Source organism: Salmo salar, chromosome ssa06 (assembly GCF_905237065.1).
Source record: "Salmo salar chromosome ssa06, Ssal_v3.1, whole genome shotgun sequence".
In the NCBI taxonomy this organism is placed as follows: Eukaryota; Metazoa; Chordata; class Actinopteri; order Salmoniformes; family Salmonidae; genus Salmo; species Salmo salar.
In genome coordinates, this window is record NC_059447.1 from 11953570 (window position 1) to 11970344 (window position 16775).

The 16775-nt window shown below is 43.0% G+C and overlaps 1 protein-coding gene across 3 annotated transcripts in view; it reads right to left on the reverse strand.

Annotated features, from left to right (window-relative positions):
- The window catches only part of LOC106606298 (zinc finger protein 239), a 68915-nt gene that overhangs the window by 22717 nt on the left and 29423 nt on the right, over positions 1–16775 (reverse strand). For all 3 annotated transcript variants that reach the window (XM_045719742.1, XM_045719740.1, XM_045719741.1), the window contains one exon: positions 897–1077. In XM_045719742.1, the coding sequence (XP_045575698.1) occupies positions 897–1077 (181 nt within the window). The remainder of the gene's footprint in view (positions 1–896; positions 1078–16775) is intronic.

Sequence of the window (16775 nt, forward strand, 5' to 3'; positions counted from 1 at the left end):
AGCCAGATCCAGTACCTCAGAAACGGCCGACCTCCTGGACTTTTCACGCACGACAGTCTAGAGTTGACCAAGAATGGTGCGACAAACAAAAAACATCCAGTCAGCGGCAGTCCTGTGGGTGAAAACAGCTCATTGACGAGAGGTCGCAGGAGAATGGCAAGAATCGTGCAAGCTAACAGGCGGGCCACAAACAGACAAATAACGGCACAGTGTATCTGAACATTGTTGCTGACCAAAGCCAACAGAGTATTTTTGGGATGAGATGGAACGGGCTGTTGGCAGCATGAACGAGCAGCTGTCCAATCTGCAGCAACTGCGTGTTGCCATTGCGTCAGCTTGAACCAACATCCCTGTGGTATGTTTCCCGACACCTTGTGGAATCCACGCTCCAGAGAATTCAGGCTGTTTTGGAGGCAAAGGCTGGCCCGATCCGGTACTAGATGGGTGTACCTAATAAACTGGCCAATGAGTATATATTGTTTATCAATCAATTAACAGAAGTTGCAGAAGCAGATTGTAGTCTAATCCACACACAACATTGTTCTTAATTGATGAAATGAAATCTCCATCTCCCTCCTCCTCCTCTCACAGCAGATGCTCTTATCCAGAGAAAATTACAGGAGCAATTATGGTTAAGTACCTTGCTCAAGGGCACATGGAAAGATTTTTCACCTAGTCGTCTTCTAACCAGCAACCTTACGATTTGTGGCCCAACGCTCTTAACCACTAACCTACTTGCTGCCCTTATCAATATACACTCAGTGGCCAGTTTATTAGGTAACCCCCCCCCCCCATATTCACGAAACTGGATCAACAATTTACTGTCTACTGAGTGTATACTGTTTATCAATCAATTAACAGATTGTAGTCTCATCCACACACCCCATTGTTCTTACTTGATGAAATCAAATCTCCCTCCTCCTCGTGTCCTTCTCTCACAGTTCCACTCTGCCCTGCTGTTTTCCTGCAGTCGACCAGCAGCACAGACACTCTCTTCAGACCCAGCAGTAAGGTGCTACCAGGAGAGTTGTGACCAGGGGACTCTGGCAGGTTGGAGGGGGACGGACTATCTCTGTCCTGGTGACCACAGGAAGTATTGTACATAGAATATTTGACCAAACATTTGATACATTTAGTCTAAATCTCTGATTGGTGCATCCTTATAATACCTCCTTTCTCCTGAAGTGTGTAATCGTTCATTACTTTATACAAATGTACATATTTTTTCAAATCACTTTGCCACATTTTTCAAACGGAAGTGGTTTATATATTTTTTTACTCTTAGTACAAATGCCAAAACTGATAACACGTGTAATGCCCCATTTTATGTTCATTACTTTGATTGAGCATTCATTGGAGTTGAACACATCTTTCACCAGAGTTAAGAGATTATAGAATGAGGAGCAGAACCTGAATGAGGACCTCCTCCCTCTCTTGATACGGGCCAAATGTCCCTTCCCTTTCCGAAATGTGAAAGATGGTAACACCTGCTAAATCATGATTTGTTCAAATAACCTGTGATGAAAAACCTAAAACACCAGAACTACTGCTGCTCATTATCCTACTTTTGCAGCATGTTGAGAAAAATGTCAGTCTTACAGTTTCAGTATCCTTATAGAGCACATATGTAGAAGAAACCATCAGATATAGGGATATTGTGGCATGTAGCAGAAGCCTACAGTAAAAAGGTATTGATGTAGCCTGATGCAATTTTGTCCCAATGCAACGTTGCTCAAGATCCACTTGTCTGTGATTTATTACTGTAACAGCATCCACATTTAAAATCAACAACATTCAGATAATGAGTGGAATAAACTGTAATTTACTACCCAAGTATTTCAGCAGTACATTGTACACCACACCATCATTTCAAATGGTAGCACAGTGACCCACTTTGCCCTACTGTATAGAAGTACACTGGCTGAAGGGTGGTGTAGTATTTACAGCCAAATCCATAAATTATTTGGTTTTACCTTCCAACCTAAATTAAATTCATGTCAATTTATATACAGTTGTTTTCAAACTGTACGCAAACTCGACACTATACAATTTTGGTTTCGTGGTTCAGTTTTTAGCAGTTTCATTAAATTATAGATAAATGTATAGTTTACAAATGACAGGAAAATATTTTCAAAAGTAATTAATTGAAAATGGCCTAAGAATTTTGAAACAGATTTTTGTGCTTAGAGTTGTGAAAATGTACCAAAGAGAGAGAAAAAAAACGTAATTGGATTGGTGGAGTCATGTGCTAGTGGGTGTATCCATCATATGTTTTATACCAGTCATTTCCTTTCAAATCAGTGAAGAGAATTGAATAAGTGAACACTTTGGGAGGACGGAAAGACAATTAGGGATTCCTTAACATATTATCTAGGCAGAAGTAGAGCAAGCGTGGGGTGCAACTGACCCCCCCCAAAAAACAACACATGTAAGCCTACAAAAAAAAGAATAAAAACATTATAAAACATTATGTGACACTATAAAACATTATGTATCCACTATAAACATTATGTAACACTATAAAACACTATTTAAAAAAATGCACTACGCAGAAATTGCTCCCCCATTTCCTGGTTGCAAAATTGTTTATAGTTCGCCTAATGTCAGTTTATGTGACAAAACAAGCAAGTATAGTGTAGAGAATCATTGTAGCATCTAAACCACTGTCACTTATCTTTTCCATAACCCAAACTATTGTATTTTCAGCTGCTTAAAGGGGGTGTACAAAACCAAAAGTTAAACACAAATCTGTTTGTCACACATAACATGCACACATTAATTTCATCACACAGACAAGTAATTCCTGCTTTGAAATGCAATCAAGCATTTTAGTTTTAAAACAAAGTAACAAAGGGAGCTTTGAATAATTAGCCTAAACAATAAATAAAGCACAATTCACTAACTCAAATAATCCATGCCCAAAATATTAAAACATGCTCTTGTGTAAATTATACTTATCCTGAGACAAAATGTAAATATAATTGTAGAAAAAAAGTGGTTCCAAAATAATTTTAAAAGCAAATAGCTCTCGAGCAACACCTAAAATGGCATTTCTCATCCCACCTTCTTGATGACCAAATTGCACATCAAATATAACAGTTAAAATAAGTTTTAAATCTACTTTGTTTGGTATGACTCTTGTAATCGTTCAAAACAATTTGTTTAATCATCAACATATTTTAAAATGATATCCATTATGCACTGAAGTTGTGTCCCACAACATGCATGCAGTCCTGTTACCGAAACCTGTTTAGCCTGGCAGAGGAAGAGAAAAAAAAACTGAGTCACATGACAGAGGAAATTATATCATCAAGCCATTTGCTAACACCATGGTTAGACCAAAGGTAAGTCCTGTCTTTTATTTTTCCAATATTTTCAGCCTTGATCAAGTGTCACTCTAACCAACACAACCCTGTTACTCATTATCAGATTAAGACTAACTCATTTCAAGGTTTTTATTTATATAACTAAGTTTGTCCTTGACAGTAACGCTACATTCAACAGATAGTTTTTTCTCAGGAATAGATGCTAACATTAGCATTGATTTACAACTGTTACTTGAAACCCTGTTATTATAATTCAAGTAACAGGGTTGCACTACAATAACAGGGTTGTATCTTCTTCAGTTCACCCAGAAGGGACAATCTATTATCTATAGTAAAATCAACACTAGAACCGCGATTTGCCACATCATTCAACAGAGTTCTGGCACACCATTGAGCGCTGCTGAAAAGCAGTGGCGCTACCGTGCCAGACGTGATGCTGATTAACAGAAGAGACAGCAGTACTTAGAAAAATAGAAGTGTAGGGAAGACGTAGAAACAGGGAAGAAGAAAAGGCAAAAAGACCGCAGTGTTAGAGAGCAGGGTGCCCAGCAAAAAAAGTGGAGAGGCGCTCATGAGGAGTAATGCCAGGAAGAAGGTACTTGAAGGATTAAACACCCTTCCAGTCAGCCCTGATCCTCCAATCAGCCCTGATCCTCCAGTCAGACCAGAATATCCAGTCAGCTCTCAACCAGACTTCAAGGTCAGAACAGAAGTTAAGGTTATCCGGAAGTCGCAGACGCAGACTTCCGGATGCTGGAGTGAGTAGTCGTGCTGTTCTTCGCTCCGTGGGTAATATTACATTTCCTTATATTCCTTACATTACAACGGAACGATTTGATTAGTGTAATGTTAGCTAGTTAGCTACATAGTTGTCTGTGCATCAAGGATAAAGGTGTAGCTAAAGGTGTAGGTGTAGCTTTGAGAAACTAACTTTGAGAAACTAACAAGGTTAGCTAGCCAGCTGTATTCGTTCGTTCACGCCGTTTTCCCAAACGGCGTCAACATCACAACACCACAGCCACTGCTAGCTAGCCAACTTTACCAACTAGCGGTACTGTAGAAACTAAATACATTACAATGGAACGATTTGATTAGTGTAACGTTAGCTAGCTACATAGTTGTCTTTGTATCAAAGATAAAGGTAAACGCAGCCACTGCTAGCTAGCCAACTCTACCAGCTAGCAGTACTGTGTCAGTTTTAGTCAATAAGATTTTTGCAACGTAAGCTTTCGAGTTGTGTAGTCCACTTGTGTAGCTAGCAGGACTGACTTTGTGTTAGCTAGCCAACGCTTAATTACTTCTGCGTTATGAAAGGAACTAGACACGGACACGATTGATCCATTGGTAGTTTGTTGTAACCAAGTATTGGTGCTAACCGTGTGTTATTGGATGCTAGCATGCTAGTTAGCTACGGCGTCATAAGACACGGTGCACTGGGTGGGTTTCACGGAAGAATACTGTACCAAGTTATCTAGCTGAATAAACTAAGTTTGAGCCTATTCCTGGAAACATTGAACCACTGTAGTTTACATCAATTATAATTTCTAAGTGGAAGTTGGAATAGTTATATTTGAGTGTTTCAGCGAATGGTTAGTGACAGAGGCCCTGCTCTCTCGCTTCCCCAGTTGTTTAGTTAATTTTCATTCCAATCTCCTTTGCATTAGCGTAGCCTCTCAACTATGTGTCTGTCTACCCCTGTTCTCTCCTCTCTGCACAGGCCACACAAACGTTTCACACCGCATGGCCGCTGCCACTCTAACCTGGTGGTCCCAGCGCGCACGACCCATGTGGAGTTCCAGGTCTCCGGCAGCCTCTGGAACTGCCGGTCTGCGGCCAACAAGGCAGAGTTCATCTCAGCCTATGCTACCCTCCAGTCCCTCGACTTCTTGGCGCTGACGGAAACATGGATTACCACAGAAAACACTGCTACTCCTACTGCTCTCTCCTCGTCTGACCACGTGTTCTCGCATACCCCGAGAACATCTCTCCCAAGTGGACATTCTCTCTTTCTCCCCTGACCCATCTGTCTATCTCCTTTGAATTCCATGCTGTCACAATCACTAGCCCATTCAAGCTTAACATCCTTATAATTTACCGCCCTCCAGGGAGAGTTCATCAATGAGCTTGACGCCTTGATAAGTTCCTTTCCTGAGGATGGCTCACCCCTCACAATTCTGGGTGACTTTAACCTCCCTACGTCTACCTTTGACTAATTTCTCTCTGGCTCCTTCTTTCCACTCTCCTCTTTTGGCCTCACCCTCTCACCGTCCCCCCCTACTCACAAGGCAGGCAATACGCTTGACCTCATCTTTACTAGACGCTGTTCTTCTACCAATTTTACTGCAACTCCCCTCCAAGTCTCCGACCACTACCTTGTATCCTTTTCCCTCTCGCTCTCCTCCAACACTACTCACTCTGCCCCTAATCAGATGGTATTGCGCCGTCGCAACCTTCGCTCTCTCTCTCCTGCTACTCTCTCCTCTTCCATCCTATCATCTCTACCCTCTGCTCAATCCTTCTCCAACCAATCTCCTGATTCTGCCTCCTCAAACCTCCTCTCCTCCCTTTCTGCATTCTTTGACTCTCTATGTCCCCTATCCTCCCGGCCGGCTCGGTTCTCCCCTCCTGCTCCGTGGCTTGACGACTCATTGCGTGCTCACAGAACAGGGCTCCGGGCAGCCGAGCGGAAATGGAGGAAAACTAGCCTCCCTGCGGACCTGGCATCTTTTCACTCCCTCCTCTCCACATTTTCTTCCTCTGTTTCTGCTGCTAAAGCCACTTTCTACCACTCTAAATTCCAAGCATCTGCCTCTAACCCTAGGAAGCTCTTTGCCACCTTCTCCTCCCTCCTGAATCCCCCCCTCCCTCTCTGCGGACGACTTTGTCAACCATTTTCAAAAGAAGGTTGACGACATCCGATCCTCGTTTGTTAAGTCAAACGACACCGCTGGTTCTGCTCACATTGCCCTACCCTATGCTTTGACCTCTTTCTCCCCTCTCTCTCCAGATGAAATCTTGCGACTTGTGACGGCCGGCCGCCCGCCCAACAATCTGCCCGCTTGACCCTATCCCCTCCTCTCGTCTCCAGACCATTTCCGGAGACCTTCTCCCTTACCTCACCTCGCTCATCAACTCATCCTTGACCGCTGGCTATGTCCCTTCCGTCTTCAAGAGAGCGAGAGTTGCACCCCTTCTCAAAAAACCTACACTCGATCCCTCCGATGTCAACAACTACAGACCAGTATCCCTTCTTTCTTTCCTCTCCAAAACTCTTGAGCGTGCCGGTCCTTGGCCAGCTCTCTTGCTATCTCTCTCAGAATGACCTTCTTGATCCAAATCAGTCAGGTTTCAAGACTGGTCATTCAACTGAGACTGCTCTTCTCTGTGTCACGGAGGCTCTCCACACTGCTAAAGCTAACTCTCTCTCCTCTCACCCTATCTGCTGCCTTTGATACTGTGAACCATCAGATCCTCCTCTCCACCCTCTCCGAGTTGGGCATCTCCGGCGTGGCTCACTCTTGGATTGCGTCCTACCTGACAGGTCGCTCCTACCAGGTGGCATGGCGAGAATCCGTCTCGGCACCACGTGCTCTCACCACTGGTGTCCCCCAGGGCTCAGTTCTAGGCCTTCTCCTATTCTCGCTATACACCAAGTCACTTGGCTCGGTCATATCCTCACATGGTCTCTCCTATCATTGCTACGCAGACGACACACAATTAATCTTCTCCTTTCCCCCTTCTGATAACCAGGTGGCGAATCGCATCTCTGCATGTCTGGCAGACATGTCAGTGTGGATGACGGATCACCACCTCAAGCTGAACCTCGGCAAGACGGAGCTGCTCTTCCTCCCGGGGAAGGACTGCCCGTTCCATGATCTCGCCATCACGGTTGATAACTCCATTGTGTCCTCCTCCCAGAGTGATAAGAGCCTTGGCGTGACCCTGGACAACACCCTGTCATTCTCCGCTAACATCATGGCGGTGACTCGATCCTGTAGGTTCATGCTCTACAACATTCGAAGAGTACGACCCTGCCTCACACAGGAATCGGCGCAGGTCCTAATCCAGGCACTTGTCATCTCCCGTCTGGATTACTGCAACTCGCTGTTGGCGGGGCTCCCTGCCTGTGCCATCAAACCCCTACAACTCATCCAGAACGCCGCAGCCCGTCTGGTGTTAAATCTTCCCAAGTTCTCTCACGTCACCCCGCTCCTCCACACACTCCACTGGCTTCCAGTTGAAGCTCGCATCTGCTACAAGACCATGGTGCTTGCCTACGGAGCTGTGAGGGGAACGGCACCTACGTACCTTCAGGCTCTGATCAGTCCCTACACCCAAAGAAGGGCACAGGGGTTCATCTACCTCTGGCCTGCTCGCCTCCCCACCTCTGCGGAAGCACAGTTCCCGCTCAGCCCAGTCAAAACTGTTCGCTGCTCTGGCACCCCAATGGTGGAACAAGCTCCCTCATGACGCCAGGACAGCGGAGTCAATCACCACCTTCCGGAGACACCTGAAACCCCACCTCTTTAAGGAATACCTGGGATAGGATTAAGTAATCCTAATCCTTCAAGATTTGCTTAGAATTCCATGGCATTATTTTATAGTATGAAGAAAACTATTGAACGTAGCTGTATAAAATAGGATATTTTCTTCAAGTGATTTGAAGGAGTAACACATGCGGCTATTCTGTGTTGAGCGCTTAATAACAAAGAAACAGGTAATCATATACGCTTAAGTAAAGACAAGGAACTATCTGCACAATGAACAGTGAAATAGGCATCACTTTTACTGGATAGGTATAATATGTAATAATTAAGGGTAACACTTTATAATAACCATCCTTAGTAAGTCATTTATATCTATTAATTACTGGGTAACGACCCTCAAATAAGTTGCTACTGTGAAATCAATAATGAAAGTATCTATATGGTTACAGTTAATGGCTGGCGCTGTCTATTTTGCTGCAGGTGAAATGGTTAAGTAACCAAATATATTTATGGTTTATGTGTTTCTTTTAGGCAACATGATTTTGGGAGAAGAAAAAGGAGCGCTACCAAAGCAAAATTAAACAGGGAGCTGCAGAAACTACAAGATCAGTTGAGTAAAGTCGAACAGCGAGCAGAAAAATACAGAAAGCAGCTCCAACGATCGAAAAAGGACCACCCATCTCCAAGATCCAAAGTCAACAAGTTGGTTCGGCAAATCTCGGGCACATCCCTAAGGAGAACCCTGTTGTTTCATACAGCAGTAGCTGAGGAAGTACGTAACAAGTACACACATTCAAAGAGAGAGAGTGACAGACAAGTCATTGCAGGAATAGTTACCAGCAAAATCCTGAAGTACAGGTTGCAGAGATTGGCAGAGGAGGTTTTGGGATTTTCAAGGAGAAGGTGGACACAACTGGTAAATTAAAATGTCTACGGGTACCAGAGGAAGAAGCACAAGGGGATTGCTGCCACGCTGAGATCAACAGTCAGATGATTATTTTTACGTGACGATGTCAGCGGGATCACAACTGGGAAAAAAAAGAAAACGGTGACAAAAAAAAGAAAATGCAGAAAAGATTACTGGTGGATTCAATGAAGACCCTCCATTTGAAGTTCCTAGATGAGCATACCAACCTCCGTCTATCATACTCACTGTTCTGCACACTTCCCCTCCTACTGGGTTGTGCATCCAACATTGGCAGATCGTGACACATGCATGTGCAAACAACACAAGGCTTTATTTTGCCTAAAAGCTTCACCAGATGCACATCATCTACACATCCAATTTGGAGAGCCTGACACATGCCATCACGTGGGATACCACAAGCGAGCAATGTATGTATGGGGAATGTGAGCAATAATACCAATACACTCAAAAGCCACTGATCACATCTCCTACCTTCAGTGGGCCACTGTGGACAAAGAGCACAAAGATCTCTTGGAAAAAATTATTTGAATGCCCCGCAAGAAGAGCTGGTGGAAACAACATTTTGCTCCAGAAGTTCAGGCACCATCTCTATAACATCATACAGCAATATGCTTTCTCACGGACGCTGAACCTCCTTGCAAATGAATGTGCAGTCCATATTGACTTCTCTGAGAACTATGGCTGCAAGTACAGCACTCAAGCACAAGCTGTCCATTTTGGTGCATCACACCAATGGGCCACTTTGCAGACTGGGGTTTACTATATGTGTGTGTGGGGGGGGGGGGCATCTGCCCCTACCTCCTGCACTGTATCGGCATCCAGACTGAAGTGACCACCTGCCATATGGCAACACCTGGAGCCCATCCTGAAGGAAGTCCGAGAGAGATGCCCGGATGTTTTTTTGCGCGACGGTCCCTACACACAGTACAAGCAGAGTGGCAATTTTTACCTCTTTTGTACTGACATTTTCATGAAGGGGTTTACAAGAGGAACCTGGAACTACTTTGAAGCTAGTCAGGGCAAAGGTGCCGCAGATGGTGTGGGTGGCACATTGAAGAGCAGGGCCAACAGGCTTGTCAGCCAAAGAGTTGATATCCCCACAGCATTGTCCCTGTACCAAGCTCTGAGTGAGGGACAATCGAAGGTGAAATTGTTTTACATTCAGGAGCAAACTGTGGAGGATGGAGTGGAAGAAATGCCAGCTGACCTTCCAGCCATATCGTCCACAATGAGGCTCCACCAAGTGGTCACTCTTTCAACTGGGAAAATTCTCTACCGTGATGTCAGCTGCATATGTTCTGCAACAGAGAATCTGGAGTGTGATTGCCAAAAAACAAAGTGCTCCAGCTTTAATCCCACAGAAGACCCCATACACAGCACACCAGAAGAAGCACACCAAGTTAACAAACAGATCACCGACCATTTCGAATCCCACCGTACCTTCTCCGCTATGCGAGCTGGTCATGGGTGCACCTCAGCCATGCTCAAGGTCCTAAACGATATCATAACCGCCATCGATAAAAGACAGTACTGTGCAGCCGTCTTCATCGACCTGGCCAAGGTTTTCGACTCGGTCAATGACCACATTCTTGTCGGCAGACTCAATAGCCTTGGTTTCTCAAATGACTGCCTCGCCTGGTTCACCAACTACTTCTCAGATCGATTTGACACACTGAACTCCGAGGGCCTGTTGTCCGGACCTCTGGCAGTCTCTATGAGGGTGCCAAAGGTTCAATTCTCGGGCCGACTCTTTTCTCTGTATGAAATCAATGATGTCGCTCTTGCTGCTGGTGATTCTCTGATCCACCTCTACGCAGATGACACCATTCTGTATACATCTGGCCCTTCTTTGGACACTGTTAACAAACCTCCAAATGAGCTTCAATGCCATACAACACTTCTTCCGTGGCCTCCAACTGCATTTAAATGCTAGTAAAACTAAATGCATGCTCTTCAACCGATCGCTGCCCGCACCCGCCCGCCCGATTAGCATCACTACTCTGGACGGTTCCGACTTAGAATATGTGGACAACTACAAATACCTAGGTGTCTGGCTAGACTGTAAACTCGCCTTCCAGACTCACATTAAGCATCTCCAATCCAAAATTAAATCTAGAATCGGCTTCCTATTTTGCAACAAAGCCTCCTTCACTCATGCAGCCAAACATACCCTCGTAAAACTGACTATCCTACCGATCCTTGACTTTGGCGAGGTCATTTACAAAATAGCCACCAACACTCTACTCAGCAAATTGGATTCAGTCTATCACAGTGCCATCCGTTTTGTCACCAAAGCCTCATATACTACCCACCACTGCGACCTGTATGCTCTCGTTGGCTGGCCCTCGCTATATATTTGTCGCCAAACCCACTGGCTCCAGGTCATCTATAAGTATTTGCTAGGTAAAGCCCCGCCTTATCTCAGCTCACTGGTCACCATAGCAACACCCACCCGTAGCACGTACCCCAGCAGGTATTTTTCACTGGTCATCCCCAAAGCCAACACCTACTTTGGCCGCCTTTCCTTCCAGTTCTCTGCTGCCAATGACTGGAACATATTGCAACAAAAAAAATCACTGAAGCTGGAGACTTATCTCCCTCACTAACTTTAAGCATCAGCTGTCAGAGCAGCTTACCGATTACTGCACCTGTACACAGCCCATCTGTAAATAGCCCACCCAACTACCTCATCCCCATACTGTTCTTTTTTTTGCTCTTTCGCACCCCAGTATCTACTTGCACAGCATCATCTGCACATCTATCACTCCAGTGTTAATGCTAAATTGTAATTATTTCACCACTATGGCCTATTTATTGCCTTACCTCCCTAATCTTACTACATTTGCACACGCTGTATATAGATTTTTCTATTGTGTTATCCCATGTGTAACTCTGTTGTTTTTTTTTTCGCACTGCTTTACTTTACCTTGGCCAGGTCGCAGTTGTAAAATGTTCTCAACTGGCCTACCTGGTTACCTGGTTAAATAAAAAAATATGATATTGGGATTACTCGGAATATCACACATGGATATTTCCTATGGTCGGATATGGAATCATTCAATATCCTGAGGTGTGTGACACCCCATTTTCTCCCTTCATGTTGATAAATACTGACTGTATTCATTGCATATGTGTTTTTTCAGCACATTCAAGACATGAAGCTTCTCTTGTTTGAGGTCCATATATTGATCTTGATATGCTGAAAATGAAGATTTGATGCAGTTTTCAGCAAAGGCTAAATAATGAAATCCATGCACAAATCATTTTTTTGGATTCCCTCCAGATATCATACATGGTTTGGCCGGATATTGACTCATATATCCTGATATAGGCCTATGAGGAAACCTTATTTTCTCAATATGATGACAAATACTGACAGTAGGCCTTCTGCACATCCAACCCATAGGGTAAGGCTGCCGTTTTATTGGCTTGTTGCACCCTCGACAACTACTATGATTTTTATTATTTGACCATGCTGGTCATTTCTGAACATTTTAACATCTTGACTATGTTCTGTTATAATATCCACAGCCAGAAGAGGACTGGCCACCCCTCATAGCCTGGTTCCTCTCTAGGTTTCTTCCTAGGTTTTTGGCCTTTCTAGGGAGTTTTTCCTAGCCACCGTGCCTCTTTCACATGCATTTCTTGCTGTTTGGGGTTTTAGGCTGGGTTTCTGTACAGCACTTTGAGAATATCAGCTGATGTACGAAGGGCTATATAAATAAATTTGATTTGATTTCTTAACCAACCATACTATTTTTCTTCCTTTTTTTGCATTGTTCGTAACTTGTTTTGTACATAATGTTGCTGCTACCTTCTCTTATGACTGAAAAGAGCTACTGGACATCAGAACTGGGATTACTCACCTCAAAGAAGAACTCCTCGTTCAATTCAATCAGTCGGACGCGAGGAATATACTACGGACACCCAACCAGGCCCAGATCCCTGTGATTCGCTGGAAAAGGAAACGTAGGTTTCGCGGAAAGAGATCAGGATGCCTTGTGAGGATCAGGCGACGAGTGGCTAATCTGCCCTTGTCTTCCGTTCTGCTAGCTAACATTCAATCACCGGAAAATAAATGGAATGAACTGAAAGCACGTATATCCTACCAACGGGACATTAAAAACTGTAATATCTTATGTTTCCGAGTTGTGGCTGAACGACAACATTAAGGACATACAGCTTGCGGGTTACACACTAAATCGGCAGGACAGAACAGCAGCCTCTGGTAAGACAAGGGGCGGGGTACAATGCATATTTGTAAACAATAGGTGGTAGAGGTCGACCGATTAATCGGCATGACCGATTAGTTAGGGCCGATTTTCACGTTTTCATAACAATCGGTAATCTGCATTTTTGGACGCCGATTATGGCCAATTACATTGCATTCCATGAGGAAACTGCGTGGCAGGCTGACCACCTGTTACCTTGGCTCCTTGCTGCACTCGCGTAAGTTGCTAGCTAGCATTAAACTTACCTTATAAAAAACAACTAGTGATTATGTGAAGATTGATTAACTACACATGGTTGATAATATTACTAGGTTAACTAGCTTGTCCTGCGTTTCATTTAATCAATGCGGTGCCTGTTAATTTATCATCAAATCACAGCCTACTTCACCAAACGGGGGATGATTTAACAAATTCACGAAAAAGGCGCATTCACGAAAAAGGCACAATCGTTGCACGAATGGGTATATGCAACAGTTTGTGCCGCCTGGCTCGTTGCGAACTAATTTACCAGAATCTTACATAATTATGACATAACATTGAAGGTTGTGCAATGTAACAGCAATATTTAGACTTAGGGATGCCGCCCGTTCTATAAAATATGGAGCGGTTCCGTATTTCACTGAAAGAATAAACATTTTGTTTTCGAAATTATAGTTTCTGGATTTGACCATATTAATGACCAAAGGCTCGTATTTCTGTGTTTATATTATAATTAACTCTATGATTTGATAGAGCAGTCTGACTGAGCGGTGGTAGGCGGCAGCAAGCTCGTAAGCATTCATTCAGCACTGTTTATGACTTCAAGCCTATCAAGACTTCAAGCCTGAGATTAGTATTGCCAGCCTAAAGTGCCTATTAGAACATCCAACAGTCAAAGGTATATGAAATACAAATGGTATAGAGAGAAATAGGTCGACACTTCTTAATTTCTATATTAACGTCAACTTAAAACTTCTTAACTGGGAATATTGAACCACCAGCTTTCATATGTTCTCATGTTCTGAGCAAGGAACTTAAATGTTAGCTTTTTTACATGGCACATATTGCAGTTTTACTTTCTTCTTCAACACTGTTTTTGCATTATTTACCGTAATTTCCGGACTATTAAGCGCACCTGAATATAAGCCGCACCCACTGAATTAAAAAATATATATTATTTTTAACATAAATAAGCCGCACATGTCTATAAGCCGCAGGTGCCTACCAGTAAATTGAAACAAATTAACTTTACACAGGCTTTAACGAAACATGGCTTGTAACAAAAATAAATAGGCTTTAACGAAACATGGCTTGTAACAAAAAATACAAAATTAGCAGTAAACAGTAGCCTACCAAGAAAGTCATTGGTCACAATCTTCCTTCTCCTGTGCACTGAAACCATCTCCTTCGGTGTCGGAGTTGAATAGCCTCTGAATTGCTTCATCCGATATTGGATCGTTTTCATTGTCGCTCTCGTCACTTTCATCCAGAGGCAAATCCCCCGCTGAGCCCTCTTCAACACGCAGCAGTCCAGCCTTTCGAAACCCGTTGATGATAGTGGATTTTTTGACAATGCTCCACGCTGTCAGGACCCACTGGCAGACTTGACCATAAGTTGCTCTTCGCATGCGGCCTGTTTTAGTGAAGTTTTTCGTCCCACTTGTCATCCAAGCCTCCCGCTGAACACGGAGCGCCACTTTAAATGCACGATTTACACTGATGTCAAGTGGCTGCAAATACTTTGTTGTACCCCCAGAAATCAGGGTGACAAAATGACTACCGTAATCAGAATGATGGGAAGTTTGAAAGCGCTCGATTTAATCTAAACAGTAAACAAAAATAGTTGTTTGACCTTAACCCGTTCGGCAATTTCATTGGTCTAATGAAAGCTTCATGCCGCCAAAAAACTGAGCACGTCACAGAAGCGGGAAAAATCCATATATTAGCCGCGTCATTGTTTAAGCCGCGACATTCAAAGCCTGGGAAAAAAGTTGCGGCTTATAGTCCGGAAATTACGGTAAACCAAATTGAGCATGTTTCATTTATCTGAGGCTAAATAGATTTTATTTATGTATTAAGTTAAAATAAGTGTTCAATGTTCATTCAGTATTGTTGTAATTGTGATTATTATATATATAAAAAAAACAATTTGAATTTTTTTTTTTTTTTTTTTTTCCGGACTATTAATCGGTATCGGCTTTTTTTTTATACCTCCAATAAATCGGTATCGGTGTTGAAAAATCAAAATCGGTCGACCTCTAATAGGTGGTGCACGATATCTAAGGAAGTCGAAGGGTTTTGCTCACCTGAGGTAGAGTATCTCATGGTAAGCTGAAGACCACACTATCTACCTAGAGTTTATCTGTATTTTTAGTAGCTGTCAACATACTACCAGTTAGGGGCTGGCACTAAAACCGCACTCAAGTAACACTGGTATTCCACCATAAGCCAACAGGAAAACACTCATCCAGAGGCAGCGCTCCTAGTAGCCGAGGACTTAAATCCGTTTTACCAAATATCTATCAGCATGTTAACCTGTTAGGGCTAGGGGGCAGTATTGACACGGCTGGATAAAAAAAAACATACCCGATTTAATCTGGTTACCACTCCTACCCAGTAACTAGAATATGCATATACTTATTACATATGGATAGAAAACACCCTAAATTTTCTAAAACTGTTTGAATGGTGTCTGTGAGTATAACAGAACTCATTTGGCAGGCAAAACCCTGAGACATTTTCTGACAGGAAGTGGATACCTGATGTGTTGTATTACCTTTAAACCTATCCCATTGAAAAACACAGGGGCTGAGGAATATTTTGGCACTTCCTATTGCTTCCACTAGATGTCACCAGCCTTTACAAAGTGTTTTGAGTCTTCTGGAGGGAGATCTGACCGAACAAGAGCCATGGAACGATGATGGCCCATTAGACACCTGGCGCGAGTTCATGTTGGGTACCCTCGTTCCAATACGTTATAAAAGAGTATGCATTCGTCCACCTTGAATATTATTCATGTTCTGGTTAAAAAAGGCCCTAATGATTTATGCTATACAACGTTTGACATGTTTGAACGAACGTAAATATTTTTTTCCCCTCGTTCATGACGAGAAGTCCGGCTGGCTTAGATCATGTGCTAACAAGACGGAGATTTTTGGACATAAATTATGAGCTTTTTTGAACAAAACTACATTCGTTATGGACCTGTGATACCTGGAAGTGACATCTGATGAAGAGAATCAAAGGTAATGGATTATTTACATAGTATTTTCGATTTTAGATCTCCCCAACATGACGTCTAGTCTGTATCGCAACGCGTATTTTTCTGGGCGCAGTGCTCAGATTATTGCAAAGTGTGATTTCCCAGTAAGGTTCTTTTTAAATCTGGCAAGTTGATTGCGTTCAAGAGATGTAAATCTATAATTCTTTAAATGACAATATAATATTTTACCAATGTTTTCTAATTTTAATTATTTAATTTGTGACGCTGACTTGACTGCCGGTTATTGGAGGGAAACAATTTCCTCAACATCAATGCCATAGTAAAACGCTGTTTTTGGATATAAATATGAACTTGATAGAACTAAAAATGCATGCATTGTCTAACATAATGTCCTAGGAGTGTCATCTGATGGAGATTGTAAAAGGTTAGTGCATCATTTTAGCTGGTTTTATGGTTTTGGTGACCCTGTCTTTGAATTGACAAAACATTACACACAACTCTTGTAAATGTACTGTCCTAACATACTCTAAATTTATGCTTTCGCTGTAAAACCTTTTTGAAATCGTAAAACGTGGTTAGATTAAGGAGATTTTTATCTTT